General features: G+C 34.8%; 1 protein-coding gene across 1 annotated transcript in view; it reads right to left on the minus strand.

Moving 5' to 3' along the window:
- The window catches only part of LOC111147668 (LCA5, lebercilin), a 58268-nt gene that overhangs the window by 35966 nt on the left and 3441 nt on the right, over nt 1–18861 (minus strand). The window contains exon 2 of the mRNA XM_022503874.1: nt 4213–4547. Coding sequence (XP_022359582.1) covers nt 4213–4405 — 193 coding nt within the window. The 5' untranslated portion in view covers nt 4406–4547. The remainder of the gene's footprint in view (nt 1–4212; nt 4548–18861) is intronic.

Genomic DNA, 18861 nt, shown 5'->3' on the forward strand with positions numbered 1-18861 from the left:
GGGCAATTCAGCTAAACCTTTCCAGGTCTATTTTCCCCACCCATATAATGAGCATAACACCACCTATATAACTAGGTTGTTGTCAGGATTAAACAAAGAATGCATGTAAAACAGGAAGTTCTCCACACATATTCTCTGTCAGTAATAAGAACTTAATCCCATTTATCAGTGACTGAAAATGAAAAACACTTTTAGCAATACAGATGTTACTGCATTATTTCAAATGCTTACTCAGGGGCTTTTTGTATGAGGTTCAAAACAAAAACATTTGAAGTAATTTGAGAACAAGCTAAAAACAAAAACCTACACCCTAAAAAATATAGGCATATGAAATCTTTAAATTGTACATATTAAATAACATTTCACAAGACTGTGGAATGTCATTTTTACTAAAAGTTCATTGAACTTAGGCCCCAATACACAAAGCACCTGCCCTTTAAAAAGAGACATCTGGAAGTCTGCCACAGTTGAGAATAATGAACTTTAATCTCCAAGGTGACTGCTTTTTTTTCCAAGAAGGAAATGCATTCCAGAGGGGGGAAAAAAAAAGAAAAACTAGAAAATTCAACCCTTCCTTATCCTCCCTCCAGCTGTGGATACCTTGACTCCATTATGTAAACCAAGTAAAGAGTAACAGGTAATATTTACAGTTTACATTATACAAGTTCATTTAAAAAATGGACAACTCTAAAGAATGTGTTTTGACTGTGTACTGATTTGGGATTTCAGTTCTATAATTGTTTGAATACACAAAAGGAAGCGGTAATACTAAGAAATGGGGAAAAGCCTACAACTTTGAGCTACACTTTCCAATACAGTAGTGGTCACTAGCCACATGTGGCGTGAGAGATTCGAAATGTGGACAGTCCAAACTGAGATATGCCATAACTGAAATACATACTGAATTTCAAACACTTGTTCAAAAAAATGCGTAATGTTTTAAACACAGTGTTTTATATTAACTACATTTTAAAAAGATAATATTTTGAATATTTTGGATCAAATAAAATATACTATTAAAATTAATTATACCTATTTTTCTTTTTTTAACGTGGTTATCAGACAATATAAAATTACATGTGTGGCTTGTGTTTGTGACTTGCATTATATTTCCCCTGGATGGCACTGCTCCAATTTTAAATTGGGGCATCCATCATTTCAATTTTCTTTCCTTCCCAACATACTGAGTTAACAGTTTTGGTATCCATATACTTTTATAGAATATGTATTCAATTCTTGGAATGACAAACTTTACACATAAAAATGATTATATATAAAGACAAATGTTAATATTCCAAATCTCTAATTTTTATGTATAAAATTGTATTTCTCAGCAAACAAAATTACAAATTACAAAATTACAAAATACAAATAGAAACTTATTTTGTTTGAAAAGTTAAAGCCTATATAAGAATCAGGATAGAATTTTCCACTAATACCTTACTTCGATTGTTCAGTCAGACAGGAAGGACTTCCATAACCAACTTTTTCACATCCTAAAAATCTGAACATTTATTTTTAGCATATTCTATTAGCATGACTACAAACTGATCATAAAAAGTACACTTAACCTGAACTCAAAAAGATTTCCTAGCTGCCATTTACTTTTTTATTTTCATTTTTAAAACTATCAAGATGAAATATAGTGCTAGTAAGAGTGAGAAAAGATGACTGACTATCATGTGTATCACTCTTCATCTACTTCTTGTTAAGTCATTATGAAAAAGAGGGTGAGAAAACATTGCTTTGTTTCTAGCTTCGGGTGATAAAAATAAAATATGACTCCTTTAAAAAACACGTAGTAAAGATGAATTATGCATCTATAAAAGACTTAAGATGTTTATACTATTGACGAAACATGAAATACAATAAATACATAACATGTAATATATAAACATGTATACATGAAACTTAAATTTTATCGTGCATATAATTTTGATAAAGCAACAATTTTATTTTTAAAAATATTTAATATGCTGAAAATTAAAAAGGAAAAATATGGTATCAAACATGCAAATACACGAATTCAAGTGTTTAAGATGCTATTTTAATCACATTAGTTCTGTCCTTAGTTTACTGTACACCGGTGGTTGCCAGCCTAACAAGAAACTAATTCAGTGTTTAAGGAAACACTAAAGTGTTTAACTATAGCTGGTGTGGCCTGTTGATTGATCTAAGATAGACAAATTACCACAGATTTTAATTCAGAAGACAAAACAAACAAGTCAGATTGAAGATTAATAGCTGAAATTTTCTGGGTGATGTTGGAAATGTTTTTCAAAGCTTTTCCTCAATTATTTTCCTTAATAATGTAAGGTTTAAGAATTTCTGACTCCTGGGGCGCCTGGGTGGCTCAGTGGGTTAAAGCCTCTGCCTTCGGCTCAGGTCATGATCTCGGCGTTCTGGGATGGAGCCCCGCATCGGGCTCTCTGCTCAGCAGAGAGCCTGCTTCCCCCTCCCTCTCTCTCTCTGTCTGCCTCTCTGTCTACTTGTAATCTCTGTCTGTCAAATGAATAAATAAAATATTTAAAAAAAAAAAAAAAAAGAATTTCTGACTCCTTATTTAGGTGGCCTCCTAAACTGCTTCTGGGGAAGTAGTGAAAAATTAAAGTATTCCTACCAATAATACCAATAATTCCTCAAATATGTATGTTATTTCTTAGGAACAAACAAGCATTTTCTAAGGTTCAACCCTACGGTCTGTTTTTTCTTAATTAGATAGCAAAAGTTTAGTATCAGATCATGCATTCAACCACAAAATGAAAACAAGAGGCTCTCGCTGAGACAGATTTGGAGCAAAAGACCAAAAACCCTAAGCACTATATAGGCAAAAGAAAGAAAAAGAAAAAGCACCCAATTGTTTTAAGAACGGACATCTCTGGGAAGTTAGATCAGGGGTCCACGAGAGGGCTGTTTCAAAAGTAACACATTCGGGGGTATAGCTCAGGGGTAGAGCATTTGACTGCAAAAGTAACACATTCTTTGCAGATTTTTTTAAAGCAAATATTACTTTCCAAAGTAAAAATTTATAAAGGCAAATTTAATTATACCCCTGCTTAAATCTGTTCAATAGCCAACTATTTCCTGAAAAAGAGAGCCAATATATTATTATAGGTTTCAAAGTCCCCTGTTTTCCTTTTCAGCTTCCGATTTTACCCCTCCCTGCCATGCAATCTAATCTCTATATAAGCAAGATGCCTGGGTGGCTCAGTTATTAAGCGTCTGCCTTCGGCTCAGGCCCTGATCCCAGGGTTCTGGGATCAAGCCCTCCATCAGGCTCCCTGCTCAGCGAGAAGTCTGCTTCTCCCTCTCTCACTCCCCCTGCTTGTGTTCTCTCTCTCTCTCTCTCTCTCTCTGTGTCAAATAAATAAATAAAATCTTTTTTAAAAAACCTCTATATAAGCATTCTAACCTAGTGCTGCATTCATTAATGTATACTGTAATTACCTCATTTACCTTAGCTTAATTTTCTATGGTGTATTTTTCTACGGTTGTCCTTAGATATTTTGTTACTAAGTACATCTGGGGCTTTTTGACCGAAAATTCATTAAGATGAAGAAGAGATTTCTAGAACACTGCCTTGTCAAATATGTATTAATATGTAGATCCAAACTAGGAAAATTTTAATAAAACAAATCATTTCTAATAATTAACCTTGTTTCCATTATAACATAATTTTACAGAAAACCAAGTGGTAGTCCCAAGTTCCAAATTCCATTTCTAGATTTAATTTGAGCTTTTGCAGTAAGCACTGTGTATCCTAGAGGAAGTAGTTTTATAAAAATGTCCCTTAACTACCTTGTAGCAATGTCTTTTGCTGCTTTTTAGAGGTGAAGATTTAAAAAGGGATAAACATTTTCTGACTTTTTTTTTTGCCTTTACAGTACCTCAGAAACAGCAAGACATTCATTTAGGAAGAAGAGAACAAAATAAGAAGGTTTATTAATAGTTCCTTCTTCTGTATATAGTATGATTTTAATTATAACAAAGGATAATACACAGCACCACAGGCAACAACTATATATAACACTATATATACAACTATATATATAACAACTATACATACAAAAATACATCTTATTCAAAATGACGATCAGCCCATTTCCATGTGTATACCAATATATATATAGCAATGGAAATTTCATTCATACAACTTGCCTAAACACTTAAAATGAGTCTTCAAGGTCCACCGGACTCTTAAAGAATGCTTACCTTGATGATGCACTTGGCTATCTGAAATTTGTCTTTTAGGATTTTCTCCCTGAATACTTGTGGGTGTAGAAGAATTGACCAGCGAAGACCGGCCAGAAGACTGTGGGGTAGTTTCAAAATCAGATGAAGAGTAACGGTGTTTTCCTGCCTTACTTTCTTGATCATTATCTGGACTTCTTTCTCTTTCCCCCATGGTTTTGTAAAATAGTCTCTATTCACATAATTTCACAGATTCCTTTCTCCAAAAAACTCCATGACAAGCCTGAATAGCAGTGTTTAGAGTCTTCAGATCCTGGTGATAATATTCATGTCTGCACTTTGTTTTCTCTAGGTATCTGTAGTAGAGATTAGAACATTAGCAAACAGAAGATACACTTTTGCCCCTACAATTAAGGAAGAGGAAAGGAAACTCATTATATTTCGTGAAATAGGTTTTATAGTTAATTACAATTAAAGATACTAAAAGCAAAGAGTATACTATTTATAATTTCTAAAAGAAGGTATAATTCGATTCACCTATATTTTTCACACTGTTATTTATAGTATTTGGGGGAAAAGACAGAATGTTGGAGCTTAGAGAACATGTAAAATGCCTAACATATAACTCTTTTTGAATAAAAGTTAACTGAATTTGACTCCCCTGAATCTTAAGATTTACAATAAAGACAAATGCTTATTTTTTACAGATGTATAATGACCAAATCACCATTTTTTTTTTCTGGGTGGGCAGTGGTGGTTAAGGCAAGCCTAACAGGAACACTAACAACAAAAACCAACCTACATAAAAGTGTAAAACTAAAGTATGGGGAAAAAATTAATCAAATTAAAACACCTAATGAAAAACATTTGCAACATGACAGAAAAATGGTTACCATCCTTTACATATATAAATAACTCATACCATCCCATATGAAAAATAAGAGGCCAAAAGTTAAAAGGGCAATTACATATTAAGACCCACAGTGGGCAATACAAATGATAGGCACATAAAAATATTCAACTTCAGATACCATTTTTTTTTAATGGTTACATCTGAAGATTTTTTTTTTAATTTTATTTTTTATAAACATATATTTTTATCCCCAGGGGTACAGGTCTGTGAATCGCCAGGTTTACACATTTCACATCACTCACCATAGCACATATCCTCCCCAATGTCCATAACCCCACCCCCCCCTCTCCCAACCCCCCTCCCCCCTCAGATACCATTTTTAAACTTACCAATTACCTAAGTTTTTTTCAAAATAACACTCAATGCTGCTAGAATGCCTATCAAGAAAAGATCCACAAGATTTTTTGGAAAGTTGGCAAGATATATTAAAACTTTAATTGCACTTTTAATCTTTGATCTGGTAATTCTACGCCTAAAATAACAAGAAAAGAATCCTAAAAGTAGAGGAAAAGTTATGTACAAATGGTTATAGAGAACAACTTTTTTAAAGATATATTTATTTATTTGAGAAAGAGAGAGCATGCAACCAACTGTGCCACCCAGGTGCCCCTACAGTACAATTTTTTTTTAAAAAGGGAAGCAATGTAAATGTCTAACAACTGCAGAATAATTAAGAATATTGTAAAAATCAATACAACATAATATCATGCTATTATTAGAAACACAAAAAGTTTATTACTAGAGGAAATGTTTATAGTACTATGGTAAAGACAAAATTCAAACTAGTGAATACAATATGGTCTCAACTATACATATTCATTGAAAAGAAAATACTGAAAATACTGAGTATTCTTCCCTCAGAAACTGAAAAAAATTTGTGAAGTGCGAGATACATATACACCAAAATAGTGTTTGGCCCACAAGAATTTTAGATGATTTTTTTCCTCTCTTTATAAATTTTTATTTTATAATAAAATAAAACTGGATTATCTTTTTAATTGGAATAATTGCATTTAATATTCAGAAAAAAAGTCCCACTGACAAAATTAATATTTCAAGTATAGTGGTTCTAGTACTATATGGAAAAAGATATGCAGACAAGGCAGTGGTACTAATGTTCACTGCATTATTATAGTGGTAGAGGACTAAAACAATTAGAAGAACCATAAATAAGGTACTGGCGACATAATATAACCACATAATGAAGTACTGTACTATGAAGCTACTAAAGGAATGAGCACTACCTCTGTTTACTTTCTGCAGTCTAGAGCGATCTCCACAAAATATTAAGGAATATGGACAAAACATTATAGTATATTACCATTTATCAAAAAAAAAGATTACAAACTTGTATACATAATGTTTCATGTTTTTAAAAAGTAAAAGGATAAAGTAAACACTTAATGAAAAAAAAGGGGGGAGGGGTCCTGTAGGGCAAGGCTGCCCAATAAAACTTTCAGCAAGAATGGAAATGATTTTTCATGGAGCGTCAGCGCCTGCTGCACTCAAAGGAGAACTTTTATGAAAGCAGCGTATGCTCTGAATTGATAATGACAAGATCTACAGCCCAGCGTTCTGAAACTCTGACCCAAGTAGAAGAATAAGCACTGATTTCAAGGTTTCTGTATTTTCCTTCACATAGTGTCCTTATTTACATAAACTTCGACTGCAAAAAAAAAAAAAAAGAATGGAAATGTTTTATAATCTGTGCTATCTGGTATGGTAACTAGCCACATAAGAGCACATGAGCACCTGAAATGTGGCAAATGTGACTAATTTTTAATTTTGTTGAATTTTAATTAACTTAAGTTTTAAAAGCTATACATAATGGTGTTTGGCTCTCTGAATTTCAATGATCTCATTTTTAAAGGGAATAGTAATAGTAATTTCCTTAGAGAACTGCTGGGACAAGTTAACTAGGTTAATCCAAGAACTATGACACCATAAGCACTCAGTAAAAATCAATTACATTTACAATTCAAACATACAAGACGCTCAGTAAATTGATTGATATTCCTTGTCAAAGACTCAGTTTTAATTACAATATAATTAAAAGCTGATTATATGGTATAAATGAGGGTTATTTGTTTATATGCCTATAGCAGAAGTAGCTCCCTATGACCTGTCCCATCTTTTTTTTTTTTTCTAAAGATTTTATTTATTTATTTGACAGAGACAGAGATCACAAGTAGAGAAGCAGGCAGAGAGAGAGGGGGAAGCAGGCTCCCCGCTGAGCAGAGAGCAGGATGTGGGGCTCGATCCTAGGACCCTGAGATCATGACCCGAGCTGAAGGCAGAGGCTTTAACCCACTGAGCGACCCAGGTGCTCCGACCTGTCCCATCTTAATCAGTGGTGCCGCCTAACCTTTCACTGCAAAAGATATACCCCACAAAACATTACCAGCCATTCATCTTCTATGCACCAGCATTTACCCTTCCCCATCCACGCCTCAAATATATGCACAGAGTATATTTAAAAAAAAAAAAAAAAAAAGGAACCATCCACTGCCCCATTATTCAAGTCCCTCTCCCTGGGATAGCTATTTTAGTGGCTTATACTTTTATGCTTATGCTATTTCTTGAATTAGCAACTTAAGACCATGTAAGATGAGGATTTAACTTGTGACTCATTTTTAAATGGTTACAACATGTAATGACTTGTTTGGAAGTTTTTTTCCTTCAGATTCCTAATAGTCCTTTTTTCTTATTGAAAAGAAAAAACAACCTGCCTATATCACTAATATTTACCTAGCTTGCTAGTCATTCTATCTGTAGCCTGAATTCCACTTCTTTCCTCCTCTTAAAAACATTTTTCTTGGAGATCAATTATTTCCAATTCTAATTTAAACCAATTATTCTGTAGCTCTGTGGTACCACTGTCATTCTGGAATCATTTTTGTAGTACTTCTGGGATAATCCACCATTTCTAACAGTTCATGTCATCATCTTTATTAGTTTTGATCATCACTTTTCTGGTCTATATTCTCAAGTAACTCCTACAGAAAGGGTAAGTAGGTTGACATGAGAGACTGTGGACTCTGAGAAACAAATTGAGGGTTTTGGAGAGGAGGGGGTGGCGGGATGGTGAGCCTAGTGGCAGGTATTAAGGACGGCATGTATTGCATGGAGCACTGGGTGTGGTGTATAAACAATGAATCTTGGAACACTGAAAAAATAAAACTAAATTACAAAAAAATAGGGTAAATAGGTTGAGAAAAATGTTCTGAGTCTTTATATGCCTGAGAAGGTCTTTATTTTGCCCTCCAATCTGGTAGTTTTTTGTAAGTTCTGCCATCTAAGTTATTTTCTCTCAGAACTTTAAAGACACTACTCCACTGTCTTCTAAATCCTCAGAGGTTCTTGGAAGATGTTATACTCTCTCTTTTATCCAACATATACTTCTTCTAAGCTCTCACCATGCAACTGTAATGAAAACAACAACCTCAAAAATCCCTGCCATTACGGAGTTTACACTCTAGTTATGTGTATCTGTATCTGATTCTCATTCCCTTATAGATTATCTTTTTCTTTTCCTTCCTAGGAGTTTTTAGGATTTTACCTCCTCTTATACTGCAATCCCACAACATGCATAGGTGCGAGTCTTTTTTCACTGATTGTGTTGCCCCTTTACCTTCCTCTTCCTTTTAATATTGAAACAAGTACCTTTAAGCACCAGAAATGTTTTTATGTTACTTTTCTGATAACTGGCTTTCCTATTTATTCTTTTTGAGATTTCTACTGGCTAAATAACAAACTGTTCTCTCTGTATTTCTATTTTCACTCAACTTATCTTTTAACTATCCAGGATTGTTGTGTTTTTATTTACTTTGTGCAAACACCTTAATTCCCAAGAATTCTTTCTTGTTCTGGTTTTTTAAATAACTATCCTGTTCCTGATTTACTGATGCAATATATTTTCATTCCTCTGAGAACACTAAATAGACATTTTGTTTGCTTTAAAGTCTCTCCTGATCCAGGACCTCCGTCTCACATGGTGACAGTTTTTCTCATTTATATATGGTTTTATTTCTTTGAAGGTAATTTTTGGTTGTCCATTGATATTTTAAAAAGGAAAAAGAAAGAAAAAGAATAAATGGAAAACAGGTATTTATAAATAAGGCTTCCTGATATGCATACTTTGCTTTAGGATGAATAGCAGAGAATCAGCCATTTTCCAGGGGGCTCCTAAAAAGCTAGAATTACAAGGGATAATCTTCAGATACAAATATCCACCATGGCAACTCTACTTCTCTTTTAGGGTTGTCTTTATTTTGATTTTCTGAAGAAATTGCTTCTGTATTTTTTGATGGGAAAGAAAGGGAATGGTGAAGGGCAGGGACTATTACACTGAGTCACTGTGTATGGGACTGGGTAGGAAAGGAGGCATAACTATTACACAGTTTTTCAACTATTCTTCCTTCCCATTTTCAATTATCCTTTCTCCCTGACTTTTCAAATTCTAAGATCCTCTGAGATTCTTTTAGATATACCTGAATCTTTCTTTGCTGTAGTTCCCTCCTGAATGTTTTCAGACACAGCTTTCTCTGTTTCAATGTGTTTCATCTATCATTACTCTCTTCCTCTTTCAGAAATGTGCTGTGATGTCTTATCTACAGACAGTACCCTAAACACCTGATTACTAGTAAGAAATTGAATTGGTACTCAAGAAACTCCCAAGAACAAAAATCTGGGATCAGATAAATTCACAGGTAAATTCTACCAAACATTTAAAGAATACCTATTCTCGACATTTTTCCAAAGACATATAGATGGCCAAAGACACATGAAAAGATGCTCAATATCACTAATCATTAGAGAAATATAAATCAAAACTACAATGAGATGTCACCTCACACCTGCCAGAATGGCTAAAATCAAAAGCACAAGAAACAACAGATGTTGGTGAGGTGGTAGAAAAAAGGGAACATTCTTGCTCTACTAGTGGGAATGCAAACTGGTACAGCCACTGTGGAAAACACTATGGATGTTCCTCAAAAAGTTAAAAATAGAACTACCTGGGACACCTGGATGACTCAGTCAGTTAAGTGTCTGACTCTTGATTTTGGCACAGGTCATGATCTCAGGGTCATGAGGCTGAGCCCTATGTTGGGCTCTGTGTTAAGACACTGTAGCTGCTTAAAATTCTCTCTCCCCCTCTCCCTTTGCACCTCCCTATCCCCACTCTCTCTCAAAACAAAAAATGAAAACAAAAAATCTACCTTATGATCCAGACATTGTACTACTAGGTATTTACCAAAGAATACAAAAAAAAAAAAAAAAAAACTAACTCAAAGGATACATGCACCCTGATATTTATAGCTGCATTATCTACTATAGCCAAACTATGGAAACAGCCCAAATATTCATTGACTGATGAATGGGAAAAGATGTGTGTGGGGGGGTGTATAATGTAATATTACTCAGCTATAAAAGAGAAGTCTTGCCGTTTGCCATGGTGTGAATGGAACAAGAGAGTATTATACTAAACAAAATAAGTCAGATAAAGACAAATACCATATGATTTCACTCAAATGTGGAATTTCAGAAACAAAACAAATGAGCTTAGGGGGAAAAAAGAGAGGCAAACCAGGAAATAAACTCTTAACTATAGAGAACAAACTAATGGTTACCAAAGGAGAGGTGGGTGGGGGAATGGGTTAAACAGGTGATGGGGACTAAGAAGTGTACCTGTTGTGATTAAGCACTAGGTGTTGTATGGAAGTGCTGAATCACTATACTGTACAACTAAACTAATATTACACTGTATGTTAACTAACTGGAATTTAAATAAAACCAAGGAGGGAAAGCTTCCAGATACATTCTACAAGGTCAGCATTATGTTGATACGAAAAGCAAAGACAATGCCAAAAAAAGAAAACTATAAGCCGATATACCTAATGAACATAGATGCAAAATGTCAACAAAATATTAGCAAACTACATTCAATAATACATTTAAAGAATAATTCAGTACCATTAAGTGGGATTTACTGCAGGAACACCAGAACAGTTCAACAACAAACCATCAACATGACACACCACATAACAGAGGGATAAAAAGCATATGATCATCTCATTAGATGCAGAAAAAACATCTGACAAAATTCAAAATCCATTCAATCCATCTACTGAGCGAAACTGTCAACAAAGTGGGCTGGCAGAAAACATACTGCAACATAATTAAGGCAATATATGTCCAACCCACAGCTAACAGTATATTCAATGATGAAAAATTGAAAACGTTTCCTCCAAGATCAGGAACATGACAAGGATGTCCACTTTTGCCATTCTTACTCAAAATGACACTGGAAGTCCTAGCCACCTCAATCAGACAAAAAAATTAAAGAAAAGGCATCCAAACTGGTAAAGGAAAAAGTAAAACAGTCAATAACTGTAGATAATGATACTATATATAGAAAACCCTAGAGACTCCACCAAAACACTATTAGAATACATTATTTCAATAAAGGTGCAGGATACAAAATGAACACACAGAAATCTGTTGCATTTCTATACATTAATAACAAAGCAGCAGAAAGAGAAATTTTTTTAAATTCCATTTACAATTGTTCCACAAATAACAAAATGCTTAGGAATAAACTTAACCAAGAACGTGAAAGAACTGTACTCTCAAAACTATTAAACTCTGAGGAAAAAAATTGAAGATGACACAAACAAATGGAAAGATATACCATGCTCATGGGTTAGAAGAATTAATATTGGTTTTCTTAAAGATTTTATTTATTTATTTGACAGAGAGAGAGAGAGATCACAAATAGGCAGAGAGGTAGGCAGACAGAGAAGGGGAAGCAAGCTCCCTACTGAGCAGAGAGCCCAATGTGGAGCTCAATCACAGGACCCAGGGATCATGACCTGAGCCAAAGGCAGAGGCTTAATCCACTGAGCCACCCAGGCGCCCCAATATTGTTTAAATGTCCATACTACTCAGAGCAGTCTACAGATTCAATGCAAACCCTATTAAAATACCAGTAATATTTTTTACATAACTAGTACAAGTAATCCTAAAATTTGTATAGAAGTACAAAGACCCTGAACAGCCAAAACAATTTTGAGAAAGAAGAAAAAAGATGGGCGTATCACAATCCCAGAGAGTACTGGTACAAAAATAGAGCCATAAATCAATGGAACAGTACAGAGAGCCCAGAAATAAACCCACCCTTGTGTGGTCAATTAATCTATGACAAAGAAGATAAGAATATATAATGGGAAAGATATCCTTCTCAATAAATGGTGCTGGGAAAACTGAACAGCAACATGCAAAAGAATGACACTATACCACTTTCTTAAACTACACAAAAAAATAAACTCACAATAATTAAAGACCTAAATGTGAGACCTGAAACCATAAAACTCCTAAAGAATATAGGCAGTAATCTCTTTGATATAGACCTTAGGAACGTTTTTTAGATATTTCTCCTCGGCTAGGAAAACAAAAAAGCAAAACTAAACTATTGGGATTCCGCCAAAATTAAAATTTTTGCCCAGCAAAAGAAACCATAAACAAAAAGGCAACCTAGTACATCTGTTAAAGGGTTACTATCAAAAATATATAAAGAACTTATCCAACTCAACACCAAAAAAAAAAAAAAAAAAATCCAATTAAAAAGTAAGCAGAAAACCTTAATAGACGTTTTTCCAAAGAAGACATATAGATAAGCCAACTGACAAAAGAAAAGATGCTCAACATCACTAATCATCATGGAAATGCAAATCAAAACCACAATAAGGTATCAACTCACACCATTCAGAACAGTTAGTATCAAAAAAAAGAATAAATTACAAATGCTGGAGAGGATGTGGAGGAATGCCTCACACTGGTGAGGCACACACCACCACACACTGGTGGCAGGAATGTAAATTGGTGCATTGGTAGTAACAGACTCACTTATAATAAGCATAGCATAACCTATAGAGTTAAATCTCTATGCTGTATGCTTAAAACTAATATAAAGTGTGTCATTTGGACGTCAATTAAAAAATGTGTGTGTGTGTGTGTGTGTGTGTGTGTGTGTGTGTGTGCAAATAAAAATAAGTACTGTAGCTTAACATACCAACTTTGCACTGGAAGGAACCCTGAGGAATCACTTTTTTTCTCTGAATAGAATAAGGAAACTAATACCTAGAAAAACAAACTGACTTACCCAAGAGTACAATTTACCTAAGGTGACAGAATTAAGTTAATAAGCCTTGAAATGGATCCAGGCACACCTCAGAGATATTGTAGATTTAGTTCCAGACCACCAAAACAAAGTTAATATTTCAATAAAGCAGACTACAATAAAAATAGTCAAATGAATTTTTTGGTTTCCCAATGCATATGAATGTTTGAACCATACCATATGATAGTCTACTAACTGTGCAAGAGCATTGTTTTAAAAAAATGTACATACCTTAATTTAAAAATGTTTCATTGCTAAGAATTAAGAAATGTTAATCATCATCTGAGCTCTCAGTGAGTTGTAATCTTCTTGCTGGTGGAGCCTTGCCACAGTGTTGATGGCTGCTAACTGATCAAGGTGATGATTGCTGAAAGCTGGGTGGCTGTGGTTATTTCTTAAAATAAGACAATAAAGTTTGTTTCATTGATTGACTCTTCCTTCCACGAACAATTTTTCTGTAGCATGCAAAGCTGTTTGAAAGCACTTACAGAAGAACTTTCAGAATTGGGGTCAGTCCTCTAAAATCCTGCCACTGCTTTGTCAACTAAGTTTCTATAGTATTCTAAATCCTTTCTTGTCACTTCAACAATCTTCACAGCATCTTTACCAGGAGAATCCATCCCAAGAAACCACTTTCTTTGTGCATCCATAAGAAACAACAACTCTTCTGTTCAAGTTTGATCATGAGATTACAGTAATGCAGTCATATCTTCAGGCTCTACTTCTAGTTCTCTTGCTATTGCCACCACACTTATGGTTACCTCCCCCACTGAAGTCTTGAAACCCTCAAAGTCATCCCATGAGTATTGGAATCAACTTCTTCTAAACTGCCATTAATATGAATATATTCACCTCTTCCCACAAATCACAAATGTTCTTAATGGCATCTAGAATGGTGAATCTTTTCCAGAACGTTTTCAATTTACTTTGCCCAGATCCATCAGAGGAATCATTACCAATGGCAGCTACATATTTCTTAAATAAGAGAACTTGAAAGTCAAAATTACTCCTTGATCTACAAGCTGCAGAATAGATGCTGTGTTAGCAGGCAAGACAACAACATGAATCTCACTGTATATCTCCATCAGCTTTTGGGTGATCTGGTGCGTTGTCAATGAGCAGTAATATTTTGAAAGGATTTTTCTTTCTCTTTCCTGAGCAGTAGGCCTCAACATTGGGCTTAAAATTTAAATTCAGTAAACCATGTTGTAAACACATGTGCTGTCATCCAGGCTTTGTTGTTGTATTTATAGAGCACAGGCAGAATAGATTCAGCATAATGCTTCAAATGGTTCTAGAATTTTTGAAATGGTAAATGAACACCAGTTCAACTTAAAGTCACCAGCTACATTAGCCCGCATGAGAATCAGTATGTCCTTTGAAGCTTTGATGACAAGCACTGACTTCTCCTTTGTAGCTATGAAAGTCCTAGATGACAATCTTCTTCCACTAGAAGGCTGCTGTGTCTACATTGAAAATCTATTGTTTGGAGAAGAAACCATCTTTATTATCTGAGATGGATCTTCTGGATAACTTGATGTAGCTTCTACAACAGCACTTACTGCTTCACTTTGTACTTTGACGTTACTGGGATGGTTTCTGTCCTTAAACCTCATAAACCAAGTTCTTGCAGCTTCCAAGGCTGCAAAAGTTTTCTTTTGCAGCTTCCTCACTTCTCTCAGCCTTCATACAACTGAAGGGAGCTTGGGCTGTACTCTGGAATAGGCTTTGGCTTACGAGACTGTTGGGGCTGGTTTGATCTTCTACCCAGACCACCAAAACTTTATCCACATCAGCAATAAGGCTGTTTTCATTTTCTTATCTTACTGTATGTGTTCATTTCAGCAGCACTTTTAATTTCCTTAAAGAACTTTGCCTTTGCACTTGCAACTTGGCTATTTGATGCACAGGTCTACTTTTGGCTTTTCTTGGCTTTCAATATGCTTTCCTTATTAAGCTTACATCATTTCTAGCTTTTGATTTAAAGTGAGAAATGTCTGACTTTCACTTGAACTCTTACAGGCCAACACAGGGTTATTAATTGGCCTAATTTCCATCCTGTTTCTCAGGGAATAGAAAGGCCCAAGGACAGGGAGAGAGAGGGAGAACGGCTGGTTGGTGGAGGAGTCAGAATGCACACATTTATCAATTAAGTCCGCTGTCTTATATGGATGCAGTTCATGGCACCCCAAAACAATTACAACACTAACATCAAAGATAACCAACTAATCAGAGATTACCATAAGAAATACTATATCAAAAAAGTCTGAAATATTATGAGAATTTAGAAAATGTGACACAGACAGAAAGTGAAAAAATGCTATTGGACGAAAATGGCGCCAAGTGACTTGCTCAATGCAGGATTGCCACCACTCAAATTGTTAAAAAAAAAAAAAAAAATGCAATTTCTGCAAAGCACAATAAATCAAAGTCCAATTAAACAAGGTATCCCTGTACAAGTTTTCTCTTGGTTGAGTATCCCATTAGGTATTTCAGTATCAACAATCAGATGAAAACTACCTCATCTTTGAAATCATCTCCATTTGCATCTATCAATATTGTTGCCTTCCTGCCACTAAAACTGAAGAAGCATTTCTGTTCCTTTTCAGAGCTAAACCTTTCACCTGTCTCCTTTCCCATATCTTCTCTCTCTCAGGACTGCGCCCCTGCTACTGTACTCTGCACAGGATCATTCCTACCAACAAAGAGGCTCTAATAAAGCTGTTGCTTGACTCCATGTCCTAATACATCTATGACCCAGTTGCTCTATTCTAATTTTCCAATAAATCTCTTTTGAAAAGTAATCTAGAATCTAGAATGTTATCTCTACTTTGTTGAATCTGCCTCCTCTTCCTTATGTAAATGTTGGAAAACCCAAGGCACCACATATTGGCTCGCTTTTCTTCATCTACACTCTCTCCTTAGGTGGTCTCATCTAGGCTTCATTTACTCTGACTTCCAGATTCACATATCCACCTTCATATGTGACAACTCTATCTGGGTATCCAAAAATCATTTCAAACTTACATGTCCAAAGCCAAAATCATAATTTGTCCTCTTTCTATGCCCACTCTTTCCTATTTTTCTAATTTCATTAAATGCCACTTCCATCTACTAAATTACTCCTGTTGCAAACCTAAGGATCATCCTGGATTCCTTCTTAACCTCACATCCCACATCCAAGCCATCTATGAAATCAGATGGTTTTATCTCCCAAAATACATTCCACATTATTTTTTATCATTCCCACTGCTACTGCCCTAGACCAAGCCACCATCTTTTTTCACTTCAACCTCTGCAATTGTCTCCTAGTGATACCTGCTTTTATCCTTGCTTCCACAGAGAAAGCTATGACACAGAAGCAGGTAGCATTGCTCTCCTGCTTAATACTCTTCAATGGCTTTTTACAGCCATCAGATTCCACAACCAGACCTGCAAACTCATACAAGATCTAACCCCTCAGCCTACTTCTCCATCCTTTTTCTCATGCCACTCATATACTTTTTCAGCTAAAGTGGCCTTCTTTGTTGCCTCCAACATGCCAATCTTCTGCCAACTCACAGACTTTGGACTTGCTTCACCCTTTAACCCTAAGAGGTCCTTCTTAGAACTTTGCTCTTTCTCTTCCTCCTGCTCTCAGCACAAATGTCAACTTCTCCAAGATAGCTCTCCTAACATTTCTATTAAAGTAAGCCCAGTCACTCTATCTTAATTACTGTTTTATTTTCTTCATAGACCTTGTTACTATTAGAAATAATCTTACATTCATCTTTCTCTTGCTACTAAATAGAAAACCTGTAAGACCAGAAATCTTGTCTTCCTAGTTCACCATGGTAACAACACCACTCACTAATTTTTTATGGACTGAATGATTATTCTATAAAGCTATTCCAAATAGAACATTAAAAATTTCATTCTATAAAGTTTGTCTGTTTCAAAGGAAGTGTTAAATTTTCCCTCTTTTAAATAACTAAACAAGACTTACTTAAATCTCTAAAATTCCTTAGAAGGGAGAAAAGTTAGCAAATCAAAAAGGTCTGCTCAGAGCCTTTACCACAGTAAAGTTGGAATATTCTAACTCAGTTAATTTTAAATAACTGAGATGAACTAATATGGCTTCAGACAAAATAAATTTCACCTATACTTACAATAATATTTTCCATTTGACTAATATGGTCACAACATTACTAAATGAATAAATATTATTTTCTCTTAAAAGAAAAAAGTTACCTAGATTAACAGAACACTGAAGATTTATATTCCATGTACAGTTCTCCAGCTAATTTAAGCTAATTCTTTGTGATGGAGAGTAAATCAACTAACAGTTGGTTCATCTGTCACCCCTATCTGTAAGAGGGTAACTACATAAAAGCAAAAAAGAAAAACTACAAGTCTTGCCCAATTTCAATTCCTAAGAATTGTTTACTTTCTAAAAATAGCCAGGAGTGCTACCATGGCAATGCTAGAAAACTAGCAAATCTAACATGTCATTTTTCATCCAAAAATAAACTTCTAAAAAGTCCCAAATAGTATAGTTCGCATGTAACAGGTCAGAAAAAAGATGACCATAAGCCACTTCAGTACCAGAATGCCCCCTTTATATCGTTTCAAATGAATCAAAACTAGGTCTAAGCTAAAAAGCTTACTATATATGGAATAGCATAATAATTATCTGATTTACAAGACTTGAATAAAGGTTCTTAGTTTTAAGGAAAAAACTATATAAAAATCAAAGAACTGTTCATATCTTGTGTTCAGCTTCTTTGTATAAAACATTGCTGCCTGGCCACCTCTGCTGCCAGCAAAAGAACTCAAAACAAGCAACTAGATAAGTAAAATAAAAATAAACTAAGAGAGAAAGGTATAAATAAGAAGATTTCTCTCCTCAAAAAGGAATATAAATAACTGAAGATGAGACAAAGTTAAAAGCAATCTTGTTGCATTTAAAACTGCAACTACTTCTCTCTTACAAAGGAGAAAAAATTATTAGAAACAGATAAAGCCAAGTCATTTTTCTACCCTTCTACCGATATGTTCCACTATATTCCTAAGCATTTTTTTATCCTACCTTTATTTACACAACACCTACTCCTGCTTTAAAATCAAACTATGTTTAGATTTTAAATATGGTTTTCTGGACTCTAGGGCAGAGCACAGCATATGCTAGACTTAAAATTTAAGGCATAATCAGCTTCATTTAAACAGCATTTTGAAACAGTAGTTCAAATTAAAGCATCTTAACTACAATATGCATTCCCAAAGTGTAATCAGTCAAATGAAAACATCACAGAATATTCATTCATACATGTATAAGGCATTTACTGAACACCTACTATGTCAGGCACTTAACTATGAATGGAGATACAAAAAATAAGATACAACTGACACCTTACCATTTAGAAACTCCAACACAGGAAGAAAAAGATAATGCAAGAGTACGAATACTAATGACAAAAAAAAATAAAGTAGGCTACATACACTTAAAACTAAGATTGAGGGATGCCTGGGTGGCTCAGTTGGTTAAGCAGCTGCCTTCGGCTCAGGTCATGATCCCAGCGTCCTGGGATCGAGTCCCACA

Source organism: Enhydra lutris, unplaced genomic scaffold, assembly GCF_002288905.1.
Source record: "Enhydra lutris kenyoni isolate GAN:26980312 unplaced genomic scaffold, ASM228890v2 scaffoldscaffold17, whole genome shotgun sequence".
NCBI classification, from domain to species: Eukaryota; Metazoa; Chordata; class Mammalia; order Carnivora; family Mustelidae; genus Enhydra; species Enhydra lutris.